The sequence below is a fragment of the Sander vitreus genome, chromosome 17 (genome assembly GCF_031162955.1).
Source record: "Sander vitreus isolate 19-12246 chromosome 17, sanVit1, whole genome shotgun sequence".
Classification (NCBI taxonomy): domain Eukaryota; kingdom Metazoa; phylum Chordata; class Actinopteri; order Perciformes; family Percidae; genus Sander; species Sander vitreus.
The window spans coordinates 22318314-22333283 of NC_135871.1; the positions used below are offsets into that span (position 1 = coordinate 22318314).

The 14970-nt window shown below is 44.1% G+C and overlaps 1 protein-coding gene across 8 annotated transcripts in view; it reads right to left on the reverse strand.

The window, feature by feature from the left end:
• The window catches only part of sdccag8 (SHH signaling and ciliogenesis regulator sdccag8), a 53424-nt gene that overhangs the window by 37538 nt on the left and 916 nt on the right, over positions 1–14970 (reverse strand). For 4 of the 8 annotated variants that reach the window (XM_078272552.1, XM_078272547.1, XM_078272551.1 and 1 more), the window contains 12 exons: positions 14682–14843; positions 14419–14504; positions 12785–12898; positions 12537–12671; positions 11164–11238; positions 9774–9838; positions 9412–9612; positions 8961–9099; positions 8634–8786; positions 7233–7367; positions 6241–6357; positions 5554–5696 (listed from right to left, as the gene is read on the reverse strand). In XM_078272552.1, the coding sequence (XP_078128678.1) occupies positions 5554–5696; positions 6241–6357; positions 7233–7367; positions 8634–8786; positions 8961–9099; positions 9412–9612; positions 9774–9838; positions 11164–11238; positions 12537–12671; positions 12785–12898; positions 14419–14504; positions 14682–14843 (1525 nt within the window). The remainder of the gene's footprint in view (positions 1–5553; positions 5697–6240; positions 6358–7232; positions 7368–8633; positions 8787–8960; positions 9100–9411; positions 9613–9773; positions 9839–11163; positions 11239–12536; positions 12672–12784; positions 12899–14418; positions 14505–14681; positions 14844–14970) is intronic. The other 4 variants (XM_078272553.1, XM_078272548.1, XM_078272549.1 and 1 more) reach the window with 3 other exon arrangements.

Here is a 14970-nt window from a genome sequence, read left to right on the forward strand (position 1 = left end):
CCCTCCCAGCTGCCCTATCCGTAACTGTCTGATTAGTTGTGCTAAGCAGCCCCTCCCCTGCCAACCATGGTGCCATCTGCTACCCAACAACATGGCTGCCGACCAGACAAGCACACACACGCACAAACACACACGCAAATACACAAAAACACACAGCAAGCCTTATACCTGGCACTGCCCCGCTGCTGTCACAGAGAGACACACACATCAAACTTCACAGACACAGGTGTAGCCCAAAGGTATCAACACTTAACATTCGCACAAAGGCGTGCATGCAGACTCATCTAATCGCACGCTCACAAACGAGTCAAGACACACACACACACACGAAACAAGGATACTTCATGCATGTGTTCACGCACTCACAAAAAGTCACACACACAGTTGCTGTAGAGGTTGTGTGTATGCACGTGTGTGGTGACAGTGGTTAGGCACTGTTAATGCCAGGTAGAAAGAAAGATGCTGCGCTCAAGTGTCTGTGCTCGCTGGCAGCGCTTGAAGGTTCATTACGGCCCCCACCTCTCCTGAGCGACTGCAGCCCGTGTGGCGCCCCGGCCCTTTTATTCCGGGCCGTGATTGGACAAGGGCCTCCTGCCGAGTTGGTTTGCAGCAGTTTTGTCGCGCCCAGATTTCACTCGCTGCTCAAAGCGAGCCTCTGGCGGGACGCGGCATCTGCTGCCTCACCTTCCTCATTTACACTTCTCCGCCCTCACACACACACACAGTTCTGTTCACCGCCTTTCCAGACCTTGCTATCACGATCTACAACTGAGGGAAGAAAAAAAAAAAACTAGGTTTAGGTAGAGAGAGAGAAAGCAGCAGCATGACATGTTTAATAGAGTGTGGGGAACTTTGTGTATAAGAGTCACAGCGGTGGGTCTGGAGCTTTTTATCTCTCCGACTCTCAGCATCAATCTTCTGATTTCAGGGTCACAGAAAGGAGTTATGTGGCTTTCTGTCTCCCCTTCTAGCTCCGTCTGCCTGTCTTTTTTTTACCCACTGCTTTATCAAGATTGATGAATATACATTCTCCCTTATCTCATAACATTTTCTAACATTTTGCTCTGTATTGGGACACCTCTAACACCTCAACCCTTCTCTCTTATCTGGGTGAAATAGTGTTTAAGACTACATATGACAATACAGTGTGGGCATGGTCCCAGGGCAGGTGGGACATATAATCCCTCAAACATGTTGCAGATTTGCCATTTTGCACAGGGAGGCTACTTGATCACATGCCTCTACTGCTTCAACTGGCTTCTTTCATTTCGAAGGAGTAGAGGTGTCCAAGCTTCTCATTTTTCCTTTCCAACATAAGCTGCCCCAGGCTTTAAGACTACCTCAGTGATCTCCGCCAGAGAGATAGGCAAAGCTGTCCCTGAGTCTCCAGACTCCTCCATCCCATGTAGGTTCCTCAAAGTGTTCCTCCACTGCAGCCACACATGACCTTCTGTCAAGATGCAGGATATGTTTACCAGATGTGGAAGTTGAAGACTTTTCTGACAGGATCCTCAGCCAAACATTCACAGTTGACCATCACTGCAAGTTTCGTCATAGTGGGTCAGTCCAGCAGCCTCCCGGCCTCCTGATCCAAATCCCTACCAGGAGATTTTTAGCTGAAAACTTAGCTCCTTTCTTCAACTAAGTCTTCATGACATACAGCCGCAGATAAAATTATATAACAGTCATGTTCAAACATTTCCTGGCCCAGGAATACATAGTCACAAGTTCTAGGAAAAGTAACAGCAAGTAAACTTATTCACTGAAGTAATTTCAGCTCCACGTCCATCTCCAGCTCTAAGCAAGCACCCTCATGAACATGGATGCTTGATTTCATGGGGATAACAAAACTGGGGGAAGATTTGGGGCCTCACAAGACGTTCGACTCGTCTAAACCACAAAGCAAGCACACAGGTCTCAACTCACCATGGATACACTAATGCATGCAAACAACACACTTCATTTCATTCATGTCTATCTGGCATGTGTTGAAACAGAAGTTATGCTGGACACTTTTCACTGTGGCCTTTGGGCTGTGATCACAACACAGGAAGAGATAAGGCTGGATAGAGACAAGGAAAGAAGAAAAGAAAGAAAGTGAAGAAAGACAGGAGCAAACAAACAGAACAAACTTAGTAAAGCCCTCTGCTGGGACTGGAGAGTGTGTGTGTGTGTGTGTGTGTGTGTGTGTGTGTGTGTGTGTGTGTGTGTGTGTGTGGCGATGTGAACAGAGTGGCGGGGATTAGGACAGATCCTGGGCTGTCCAACTCACAGCTGGCTGATGATCCAATCCTGGAGCGCAGTGCACCGCACCAGCCGCCATGGGACCCCCGGATGCGTGCACGCATCTGTGTGTATGAGAGCCTGTGTGTACAGGCATGTGGTTTCGACTGATGTGCGTATCAGTGTGCACATTTGCACAGTGTCTGTGTGTGTATGTATGTGTGTGTGTGTTTATCACAAAGGAAGGTAGGGCTATCAGAAATCAAACAGAGGCTGTCTGTGCTTCATGTCCCCTGTTTGAAGACAGGCTGTGATCATTTGGGCCACAAGACGAGGACAGAATGAAAGAGCAGAGCGTGCAAGTTGCAGAGAGCGAATCAAAGAGCTGCCTTCCAAGGCTGGTCATACAAATGCCTTCCATCCACGCTACTGTGAATCTCACACAAATCAGCCCACTACAGCTACAAAGACTTTTGCATGGCTCTGCCGTGAACAAGAGAGGGCAAACAGAGGCATGACTACGAATGAACTACATGTAGTTCTGCATAACCCCAGAAGGCCCACAGACAGAAAGAGAGAGACAGAGGTAGAGGGAGGGGATAGAGACAACCGCTTGAGGTTTATTTGTTTAGTTTGGAACAGCAGGAGAAAAGCAAGCAAGCAATAGAGCGCATGACAAGTGAGGGGGGAAAAAAAGAGGAAAAAAACACGTCCTGAGGACGGACAAAGGCTTTGACCAAATCTCAGGAGGTGTGTACGGGACATGTGGATGTGTGTGGATCTGTGTTTGATGCCTGCGTTCTACGCTGCCCCAAAAATGTCCAGTTTTCCTGTTTTGTTAGATGCCGTCCTTCATCTGCACGTATCTCAACGATACTTTAAACACCATCTTTAAAAGCTCTGATGTTAATATCCACAGACATGGATGGATCATTGGATGGATGGAAAGACTTTATGAGCTTCTAAGAAAACAGTTTGGGAAAACAAGCCTGCTGAACAGCTTAACTGTGAGTGATGAGAATAGAAACTAAAATCCTCAGTGTGTCCTCAGTAGACTTTTTGCTCCAGAGTTCCTATCTCCGTATTCACAATGCTAAGCGTAATGATGAGCATGACATCAAAAGTGATACAGGTGGGTTGGAACTTCTCCCTCAATCTGTTTGTAATTGCTCACACATTTATGAATGCCTTAGAATAAAGTGTACGCAGTTATCCCCTTATTTAAATTATTATCATGTCTCACCCAACAACAACAACAACAACAGCAGCAGCAGGGGTGAATGTGTGAATGTTCATGATTACAAAAATACTACAATAGAGCATAGAAGTAACATTTATGATGTGCCAGTTTGTCAAATATGATGATGATGATTTTGGCCCAACAGTGTAATTTGTGAATTGCAGCATATGTCTAGCTGGTGCTCTAGGTGTGGATTTAATTTATGTTGTTTTGTAGTTAAAATCATAACAGAGTATGATACCACACCAACCGTTTAGAAACTTGGCAATGCGTTAAAAAATGGTATGATGGGTTTGTATTGGTATGATGGGTTTGTATTACTAAATACAACTTGTATTTAGTAATACAAAACCCATCTTTTTTAAGGAGCTAATTCTGAAGCATGGGCAGAATTAGCTCCTTAAAAAGGTAGACCTGCAGATTTGTGTGATCTTCAATCAGGTGACAATATTTTAGTCTCTTTATTTTTTTATTACTGTGCGGATTTATAGTTTTAATGACTGTGATCCAACACCGCTTTTTAAAAGCTTTGCTCTAAACATGACTTTCAATGTAACTGTGTGATACTGAACGTGGACATGCTTTTCATGCACTACTGGAAGAAAAGAAATATCCATATTAAATCAGTATCAGAAGTGGCTTTTACTGCTAATGACCCAAATTGAATTTGAATGGCTACATGCTCAGCCAAGTCAACAGCTGTCAAACCTCTAGTATGCATCTGCGGATAGATAAAACTATAAACTCTCTCATGCACAAACACCCGCACACATGGCAGTAAAATGGTTTAGTCCAGTGGCTACTCTAGTACAGGTCAAAGTTATCTTGTTGCCACATCAATATGCATGTCATTCTCCACAGCTGGCTGCAAAATACACACAGACACACGCTTCTTACCTCATCCCTTAAACACATGACTGCCCCCCATGCAGCCAGTGTGTCAGCGCTGGCCAGCTGACAGACAAACACACTTAAACACAGATCAAGCCGGGAGCTGCAGTGGACACTCACACACATGCGCTCACACACGCACGCGCACAAACAAATACACACACTTATAGATTACACAATCTTATATCCCGCAGCCTCCAGCACCACAGGGCACCATCACCACATCTGTGCCCATCTCAGACACCTCGGCTGTAGGCAGCAGGGGTGAGAGAGTGCCCTGGGCGGCTGGCATGGCCGTGTCTGTGGATGGTGTGGAAGGGAACAGCAGCCAGCAGCTGACAGGAGGGAGAGAGGAAAGGAAAGGAGAAGGGAGGAATGCAGGAGGACAGGAGAGGACGAAATAATAATGGGAAAAGAAGAGAAGATGATAGAGTAAAAAAACTAAATGAATTATTTAAAGTATAAAAAAGGAATGGCAGCTTAGGACATGCAGACAAAAAAGCTGCAGGTAGAAAAGAAATATTGATAACTGTATAGATGGGTGGGACGAATGGATAAAAGAATAACAGAGGAAGCGTTATAGGGCACCAGGGGAAAAAAATGCAGAAATAGATGGAAAGAGAGAATATGGAGGTAAGAGGGAAGGAAGCCGGTAGCGCCTGTTGTGAGAACGGGTGCAGGGCACTGGCAGGTGGCACTGAGGCCAGGCTGTCCAGTGACCATCAGCCGCACTGTTCTCTGTGTGTGTGTGTGTGTGTGTGTGTGTGTGTGTGTGTGTGTGTGTGTGTGTGCGTGCCAGGGACAGAAGTAAAGCTCAGGCGCCATTTTGGCTCTGCTGGAGCTGTTGCTGGGCTGGGCACTGGCCTAGTGGCAGAGAGTGGGCAGTGTGTGTGTGTTGCATTATGTTGTGGCATGCTTAACAGGATTAAAGGTGACCTGGTGAGGTCCAGTTGGTACCGGGACCATGGCACAGTGGCATGCATGTGTGTTTATGTGTGTGTGGTTTGTATAATAGGATTAGCTGTTACCTGGTGCGGTACAGTTGGTGTGCTGGTCTGAACTGGACTGGGCTGAGCTGAGCTGGGCAGGAGCTGGGCAGAGGGGAGTGCTGTGTGTGTGTGTGTGTGTGTGTGTGTGTGTGTGTGTGTGTGTGTGTGTGTGTGTGTGTGTGTGGCATGTATAATAGGATTAGGTACTACCTGGTGAGGTGCAGTTGGCGCTGGGCATTTGCCAGCTGTTCTGCTAGGCTCAGGGCTTCGGCCTGCCATTGGCTCCCGTCCTTTTGGACCGCCTCCAGATGCTGCCGACAGCCAACCAGCTCTGAATTCAGCCTTTCCACTTCCTGTCCCGCAGAGATGGAAGGAGAGAGGGAAGAGGAGGTGAGGAAATCTTTCACAACAACCCACCTTATGTCCTCAGACAAACAAAACATATAAGGCCGATTACAACCTCCGCCTAAAGGTTGAGTGGAAGGAAATAATTAGATCACCTAATATTCAAAATAGTTTGATTCGAAACAGTAAAATTGTATTTTGAAATATCAGGTCAATTCATATTTTCTATGAGGCATTCTATTTAACAAGCCCGGTGTCATTTAAAAGTGTAACCAGGACTTCTCTTGCACTGCATATATTTATTTCCAGTTTGGATATCTGATGCTTGTACAAATGATAAGTAATACATTTGGAAGTATGGAAATAAATATTCAAGTGGTTCTTGATTTTCCTTCTTATACCTCAGTACACCTTCCTCAAAAAATGGTGACTGCTTACTAAATTATCAACTAAACTAACTGGTCATTGGCGGGCTTAGAAACTACTGATATAATCTAACTGATCTAATAAATAATAAATCTGAACTATTCAATGGGTTGAATTCAGACGTACCTGTGCAGCCTTTTCCATCTGTCTGCTGGTCTTGGCGTTGAGCTCTCGGAGCTCTCTCTCTGCCTCCTCTTTCTTCAGTTGGGCCTGACTGAGCTGATATCGCAGATCCAAACACACCTAGAGATGACACGTACTGATTAAATACAGCTAGTCCTTTTATTAACAATATTATTTTCTGTCCGTCAATTTTTTGGCCAGTGTTTTTATTTTATCATCTTACCCTATCCTTATCTAGGAATCTAGGTCCTTCATTTAAATCATAAGACCCTGTCTTGCAATAAGTCTTTTTTTCCAGGCTAAAGCTCACTGATCTATACATATAGATGCTATTATAGTATATTATAATTACTATTCTGTTGGCTACAAGTTTTAATTACAATCCCATCATAATATCATAATCATTTATTACTAACAATACAACATTAGCGATCAAAAACACTTAATGATGTAAAAATGTGACACTGAAAATTTGATTTCTCATTTGCCCTAACCCAGCACAGCCAGAGCTCAGAGTCATCTATACAACATACGGTAAGCTAGTATTGGTATGGATTCGGTGTCTTCAAGACACTTCAGGTGAATATTTGCTGACATACAACGCTTGAAGTCTTCCAGTTTCACCTTGCAGCCCAATAGGCATTTGCATGCATACATACCCATCATTTTTGCAATATAACATGATAAAAAACATGAACTAAGCATCTTCAAATGTAGCTTCTTTATTTACCTTAAACTTATTTATTTATGCACTTGTGTAAAATTTACCTTTCCAGCAACAGAAAATACATACTGAAATTAATAAACCTTTGCTGCCACCCAGTGGATTTACAAAAGCATTACAAGTATATAGTACAGATTGCATCTGAGTATCAGGAGTGTTCTTTACCTCTGTCCCATCAAAGCTAGAGACATATTTTTTAAGTGCTGGTCCAGCAGCAAAAGTGCAATAATAATTAACCATACGTATACAGTATGTTGCATTCATAGTGTACCTTGGTATTGTCTTGTTCCTGACTGGCAAGTTTGCGAAGAGCATCTTCCAGCTGATTGGTCAGTGAGCTCTTGTCTCTGTGAGTTCTGTCTAGCTGTCCTTCCAACTCAGCAACATGCTGGGAGAGGCTGGACACCTGAAACAAACACACACAATTTCCATTGGCATTTTCTACTGAACAATACAAATGTCTTTACAGCAACTTTAAGAACTTAAGGGACTGTTCGTTATTTATTTAAGGGGCCACCGGAGGAGTTTTGGGACCTTTAGCCAAAAAAGACATGACCCTCCCCTCGCCAGTAAAAAACAATTCTATGACCTCCAAAACAATTTGGAAAAATGGCATGACCCTCCCCAAGCAATTTATTGATACCTTCTGTACTGGTTTGCGCTTGGCAAATATACAGATTCCCATTGTTTTTTAACAGCCATGACATACGTGACTAAACCTCTGCATTCTCATCTGACGCATCACACTCCTCTGTTATGGTGTGGTGGCCATTTCAGTAGATTTACTCACTAACATTGTTGTGGAAACACAATAAGCATGGAAACTAAATGCACACTTCCTGCATTACTGCATTACTTCAAATACTAAGTTACTCCTCTAGTAAACTAGTATTCATTTGAAATAAAACAATAAAATATTGAGACCATTCAACAAGGCACTCTGGGTAACATTCAACACACAAACTGGTTGCTATGGACTCGTCACTAGGCTTCATCGACTTCGCCGTTTAAACAAAGTGGAATAAACGTATAAAAGTCCAAATCTACACACAACCCGCAATCAATTAGTAAGCTGACATCAAATGTGGCATTTAGGAAACCTTTATTGCAACCTTGGCACGGTAAGATGTCCAGACTAGCAACAGTCATTTTCGTTTTTTGCATCCTGCTGCTCCCATCGTCAGCCAGGAAATACTTTTTTTTACTAAAGCAGTATATGAAATCAGATGTATTACCTACCACCATTTAGTTGTTTTGTGTTATTTAAGATATTTATAAAATATCTGATCATGTCAGACGTAATTATTCCACTCATTTTTTAAACAATGCAATTATCCGTTTCAGCCACCAGGGATCAGCTCCCCCTGCCCCACAGCAAACTCATGGGTCAGACCCATCGGGTAGCGAAGGAGGGCAGAGACTGAGAGAGCTACATGGAGCTACATGGAAAAATATGCACCAAACAAGCCACTTTGAAATGTTGCTGTTTCATGAATACAAAAGTTGGGTGACCCCCACCCCCCCCCCCCCCCCCGGACTGAAAAATGTTGGATGACCCTCCCCTCAGCAAAGAATAAAAAGACATGACCCTCCCCTATTTTCCTTCGGTGGTCCATTCCATAAATACCAAACGGTCCCTAAATAAGAGTGAAAGTGAAAAAGTATGATTTACTGTATGTGCCAGCTCCTCTCTCTGTTTGCGGGCCTCAGCCCGGCCCTCCTCTCTGGCCTCAGACAGTCTCTCCTGAGAGCCCTGTGCTTCTCGTTCTAGTTGTTCCCTCTGTCGAGCCAGCTCCCTGAACAGCTGCTCACACTGCACCTCCACCTGCATGCATACAAACAGGTTTGCCAGAGGTAACCAGCCACAGTAAGAAGAGGAAACACACTTTTAGAGGACAAACTTAAGAGGAATCTTTTGGCTAAGTGAAAGAGCTTTACCAATCAAAAATACAGTTGTAACTAACACAGATGGAAAGGTGAGTGCATAGGTTTCTCTGACCCTAGCTTTGTCCAGATTCGCTTCTTCTGCCATCTCCACAGCCTGTTTGACTTGGAGACAAGATGACCACTCCCTCTGTTGTGCCTCCTGCTGACTAGCCCGCACAGCACGCAGAGCCACTAGTAACTCATCACGCTCCCTAAAAAAAAAAAAAACGATGGACAAGAAAATACAAAGCCAGCGTGTAATAAAACATATTTATATATTTATAAGTTTTTTTCTTTGAATATGTTGTTTCCTTTTTTGCCACTACTAACAAAAACAGTTCATCATAAAAACATGAGCAATCAGAAAATCTCTTACAGACACATAATTAAGACATATCAACAAAAACTCTACCAGGTACGATAAGGTATATTATTCATATACTTAAACTATGTGAGTATGAAAAGCTGATAAACTGTGGCTAACTTGTGACTGATCACAGTAGCAGAATGTATTGTACACTGACTTTGTGAGCCTGTCAATAGCCTGGACATGAAGATTTGTGTGAGTCCCCGCCAACACAGCTTCGTGCTGTGCACACTTCAGACACAACCCTGCCACACAGGGAGCTCCATCAGCCCTCAGTGCATCTGCAGCCTGTTTCTCCCGGTGTCTCAGACGAACCTTCACCTCCTCACACTCCTTCTGACTGACCGACAGATCTTTCCTGAATATGGAAGCAAAAGATGAGATATGGACACACAGAGCGAGAAAATGGGCAGGAAAGGAGCTCAGTATTGCTCTTCTAAGGCTTAAACAATAAAAAATTAAAAAAGACAAGAACAAGTCATATTTACTGGTTACACTGGCTTTACAGAGTATACTGACCTGAGGGAAATGACCTGAGCCTCCAAGCTTTGAATCTGGGCCTGGTAGATCACTTTCAATTGTTCCTAAAGAAAGACAACACTTCTCAGAACTGACTATGTACTGTATGTACCTTGGATAATTCCATTCATTGAATCAATGGATGCAATTAAACATGGGATGGGATAGGATTAGGATTTTGCCACATCTTTCCCTAACAACTGAACTGTTTGAGCGCTTGAAATATATATTCAGTGGGGGCCAATTACAAATGAATGCACAAACAAGTTAGAAATACAATTTGGAAGCATATACACTCACCTAAAAGGATTATTAGGAACACCATAGTAATACTGTGTTTGACCCTATCCTATCAATATGGGCCAACATTTCTAAAGAATGCTTCCAACACCTTGTTGAATCAATGACACAAAGAATTAAGGCAGTTCTGAAGGCAAAAGGGATCCCCGACACCGTTACACCACCACCAGCCTGCACAGTGGTAACAAGGCATGATGGATCCATGTTCTCATTCTGTTTACGCCAAATTCTGACTCTACCATCTGAATGTCTCAACAGAAATTGAGACTTATCAGACCAGGCAACATTTTTCCAATCTTCAACTGTCCAATTTTGGTGAGCTCGTGCAAATTGTAGCCTCATTTTCCTATTTTTAGTGGAGATAAGTGGTACCCGGTGGGGTCTTCTGCTGGTGTAGCCCACCCGCCTCAAGGTTGTTCGTGTTGTGGCTTCACAAATTCTTTGCTGCATACCTCGGTTGTAACAAGTGGTTATTTGAGTCAAAGTTTATCTTCTATCAGCTTGAATCACTCTGCCCATTCTTATCTGACCTCTAGCATCAACAAGGCATTTACGCCCCCCGGGACTGCAGCATACTGGATGTTTTTCCTTTTTCAGACCATTCTATGTAAACCCTAGAAATGGTTGTGCGTGAAAATCCCAGTAACTGAGCAGATTGTGAAATACTCAGACCAGCCCGTCTGGCACCAACAACCATGCCACGCTCAACGTTGCTTATATCACCTTTCTTTCCCATTCTGACATTCAGTTTGGAGTTCAGGAGATTGTCTAGACCTGGACCACACCCCTAAATGCATTGAAGCAGTTGCCATGTGATTGGTTGATTAGATAATTGCATTAACGAGAAATTTAACAGGTGTTCCTAATAATCCTTTAGGTGAGTGTATATTCTTTAAACAAATAACACAATTGTAAGTTTATTGGATATTTTCACATCCCCAGAGAAATTAGCCCAACATTTATTTTCTACACAAACTACTGTGATACTGCAGAAATGTCATGACATGCTGAGGACCATGTGGGTTGGAGATGGAGAATAAGGACTAAACAGTAACTGGAGGAGAGTAAAAAGCAGATCCATCATCTCTACCAGTTCATTTTTCCATGTGGTGTGTTCTGCTCTCTGCAGCATGCTGTGGCTGTTGGCTGCCATACTCTCATTCACCTGAAGAACACATCAGGACAGATGATGAGCCACTCTTCCCAAGGTGATCATTAATTTGAAAAATGTTAGTGTCATCCTGAGCTTAAGTCTGTATAGCGTAGTTCAAATGTCCTCTAATCGTTTGGTAATGCATGATGTAACTTAACAACCCACTTTTCCTGAAGACAGCTCTAATATCTACAACTATACTGAATTTCTGCAGGCTAATGTAAAGGACAGAGGCAATCCTAGTGTCTGTAACTTAAAGCATAACTCTCGCCAAAATGCAACCTAGGGTCTTTTTGTGAATGTACCTGAGTCAAACTTTTGTTTAAAAGCATTTTTAGGACGGAATCGCCACTTTTAAGATTTACCGTATTTTCGTTTTTGGTCAAATGGCCTTTTGAATGGGAGTGCTAGGGGCACTTTTATGCTAGCCTCAAAATAGCTATTTTTAAAACACTAAGAAGGCTCGACACAACATGAAACTTTGCTCGAAGTATCACCAGGGGTTCTACACCTTAACGAAAGCATTGACAACATTGTTTGTGTACCCAGAGTTTACTAAAAAGAAAGGTTTTGAGCAACTCACCGTAGCTCTTGTTGTTTCCGGCCGCAGCCATTTTATCAGTCAAAAACAATCGATTTCCGAATGCAACATAACAGGGAGGAGAGTAAAGATGGAAAGCTCCTAAAGCTTTGTTCCATATAAATGCACAGATTATTTCTTGTTTTGTCGTTATTGAAAAACAATATTGACCTCGTAGTTGAAAAAGGAGCCTCATATGGAGTCCGTTCATTCGCATTCGGATATCGACTCATTTAGACTGCCGAGGTGATAGCGGCCGGAAACAACAAGAGCTAGGTACCGTGAGTTGCTCAAAACCTTTATTAGTAAACTCTGGGTACACAAACAATGTTGTCAATGCTTTCGTTAAGGTGTAGAGCCCCTGGTGATACTTCGAGCAAAGTTTCATGTTGTGTCGAGCCTTCTTAGTGTTTTAAAAATAGCTATTTTGAGGCTAGCATAAAAGTGCCCCTAGCACTCCCATTCAAAAGGCCATTTGACCAAAAAACGAAAATACGGTAAATCTTAAAAGTGGCGATTCCGTCCTAAATATGCTTTTAAACAAAAGTTTGACTCGGGTACATTCACAGAAAGACCCTAGGTTGCATTTTGGTGAGAGTTACGCTTTAAACAAAAATATCATCCTTTATTTGACCTATGATGATGTATGTTCCCTCGTAAATATGCTAAGAATGTAAATACATTTCACATAATATCACAAACACAAAAATCACATGATTTTCACACGCACACACAGTACCGTGGAGTTTCGGAACGTGTAGTCTTTCAGAGATTCATCTACAGGTTTGGATTTGAGGTCTGAATGCAGCTTCTCATTCTCCACCACCACCACTCTGATCCGCTGTTTCATCCCCTGCAGCTCCTCCTGAAGTCACACACCCAGAGAAATGAATATGAAAAACATATCCAAATCAGCACAATAGTAAAAAGGACTGCAAATATAAACACACACACACACACACACATTTGTGCACATACCTTGCACAATTTGACCTCAGCTTCCAGGTGTTGAATGTACTCTGACTGGTTGTGAATCATTGGGACCAAATCTTGATAGGTAGGCAAGTTGGACCTTTCCTCCTGCTGTACTTTCTAACAGAAGAAAATAATTAGGCAAAACACAGCAGAAGGGGCGGTAACCCACGAACACCGTGGTGGACACCGGTGGTCAGGGAAGCCGTCCGACTGAAGAAGGAGTCTTTGCGGGATATGTTATCCCAGTGGACTCCAGAGGCAGTTGCAGGGTACCGACGGGCCCGAAGGGCTGCAGCCTCTGCCGTGAAAGAGGCAAAGCAGTGGGTGTGGGAGAAGTTTGGAGAAGACATGGAGAAGGACTTTTGTTCGGCACCAAGGTGCTTCTGGAAAACCGTTCGCCACCTCAGGAGGGGGAAGTGGGGAACCATCCAAGCTGTGTACAGTAAGGATGGGACACTGTTGACCTCAACTGAGGAGGTAATAGGGCGGTGGAAGGAGCACTTTGAGGAACTCCTGAATCCGACTAATACGCCCTCTATGTTAAAGGCAGAGCTGGAGGATGATGGGGGATTGTTGTCAATTTCCCAGGCGGAAGTCACTGATGTAGTCAAACAACTCCACAGTGGCAAAGCCCCTGGGATTGATGAGATCCGTCCAGAAATGCTCAATGCTCTGGGTGTGGAGGGGCTGTCTTGGTTGACACGCCTCTTCAACATTGTGTGGAAGTCTGGGACAGTGCCAAAGGAGTGGCAGACCTCTAAATCTGAGGCCATGGTTCTCAGCAGGAAACCGATGGAGTGCCTTCTCCAGGTAGGGAATGAGTCCTTACCCCAAGTGAAGGAGTTTAAATACATTGGGGTCTTGTTCGTGAGTGAGGGGACAATGGAGCGGGAGATTGGTTGGAGAATCAGCGCAGCGGGTGCGGTATTACATTCAATTTATCGCACACGAAAAGAGAGCTGAGCCAGAAGGCAAAGCTCTTGATCGATCTACCGGTCAGTTTTTGTTCCTACCCTCACCTATGGTCATGAAGGCTGGGTCATGACCGAAAGAACGAGATCCAGGGTACAAGCGGCCGAAATGGGTTTCCTCAGGAGGGTGGCTGGCGTCTCCCTTAGAGATAGGGTGAGAAGCTCAGTCATCCGTGAGGAGCTCAGAGTAGAGCCGCTACTCCTTCGTGTTGAAAGGAGCCAGTTGAGGTGGTTCGGGCATCTGGTAAGAATGCCCCCTGGGCGCCTCCCTAGGGAGGTGTTCCAAGCGCGTCCAGCTGGGAGGAGGCCCCGGGGAAGACCCAGGACTAGGTGGAGGGATTATATCTCCAACCTGGCCTGGGAACGCCTCGGGATCCCCCAGTCGGAGCTGGTTAATGTGGCTCGGGAAAGGGAAGTTTGGGGTCCCCTGCTGGAGCTGCTCCCCCCGCGACCCGACACCGGATAAGCGGACGAAGATGGATGGATGGATGGACAGCAGAATGGCAGGCAAAATATTAATATGATGGAAAAGCCTGAATGATTTACTACATTTAACGATGGAGAATGTATCCAATCCTGACAGATAATTCTGTAAGTGGCATTCCTTAGGTCTAATGCATTTTATTTTAACTGCAACATTTAGCCACACAGAGCTGCATACTCTACCTTGGCTGGAGACTGTTTCTTTGAAGGAGAGAGAGGAGAAGGAATTTCTCTGCATTGTTTCAGTAGAAGGCTCTTCAGCTGATTAACTACAATGCCAAAAGACACACACACAAACACACACAAACACACACACACACACACACACACACACACACCATTTTATTATAATGTTGTGCATTGTCTGTCAACAAGATGATGAACAGGGAAATCTCCAGGTGGTGCACACAAATGTATTTGTCAGACACAACTAATCACTGAGTCACCTGCTTCACTCTGTGTCTTTTGACTCCATGCAGCGTTGTCCTCTTCGACCAAGGCGGTGAAGAGGCTGCCACCGCTGCCTCTGGGCTTCTCCATCTCTTCTTCATCAGAGCTCTGCTGTTCCAGAGCACTGCTCAGTTGCTGTATGCTCTGGTTGGCCCGCTCTGAAACCAATATACACACATAGGTCTCATACTGTATATTTTTTCTGTGCCCCATGAGTTTAGTTTGTGTGAACTATAACACTGGCACTTTCCATACACAATTAACCGTGCACTGAATTGGTGGAGA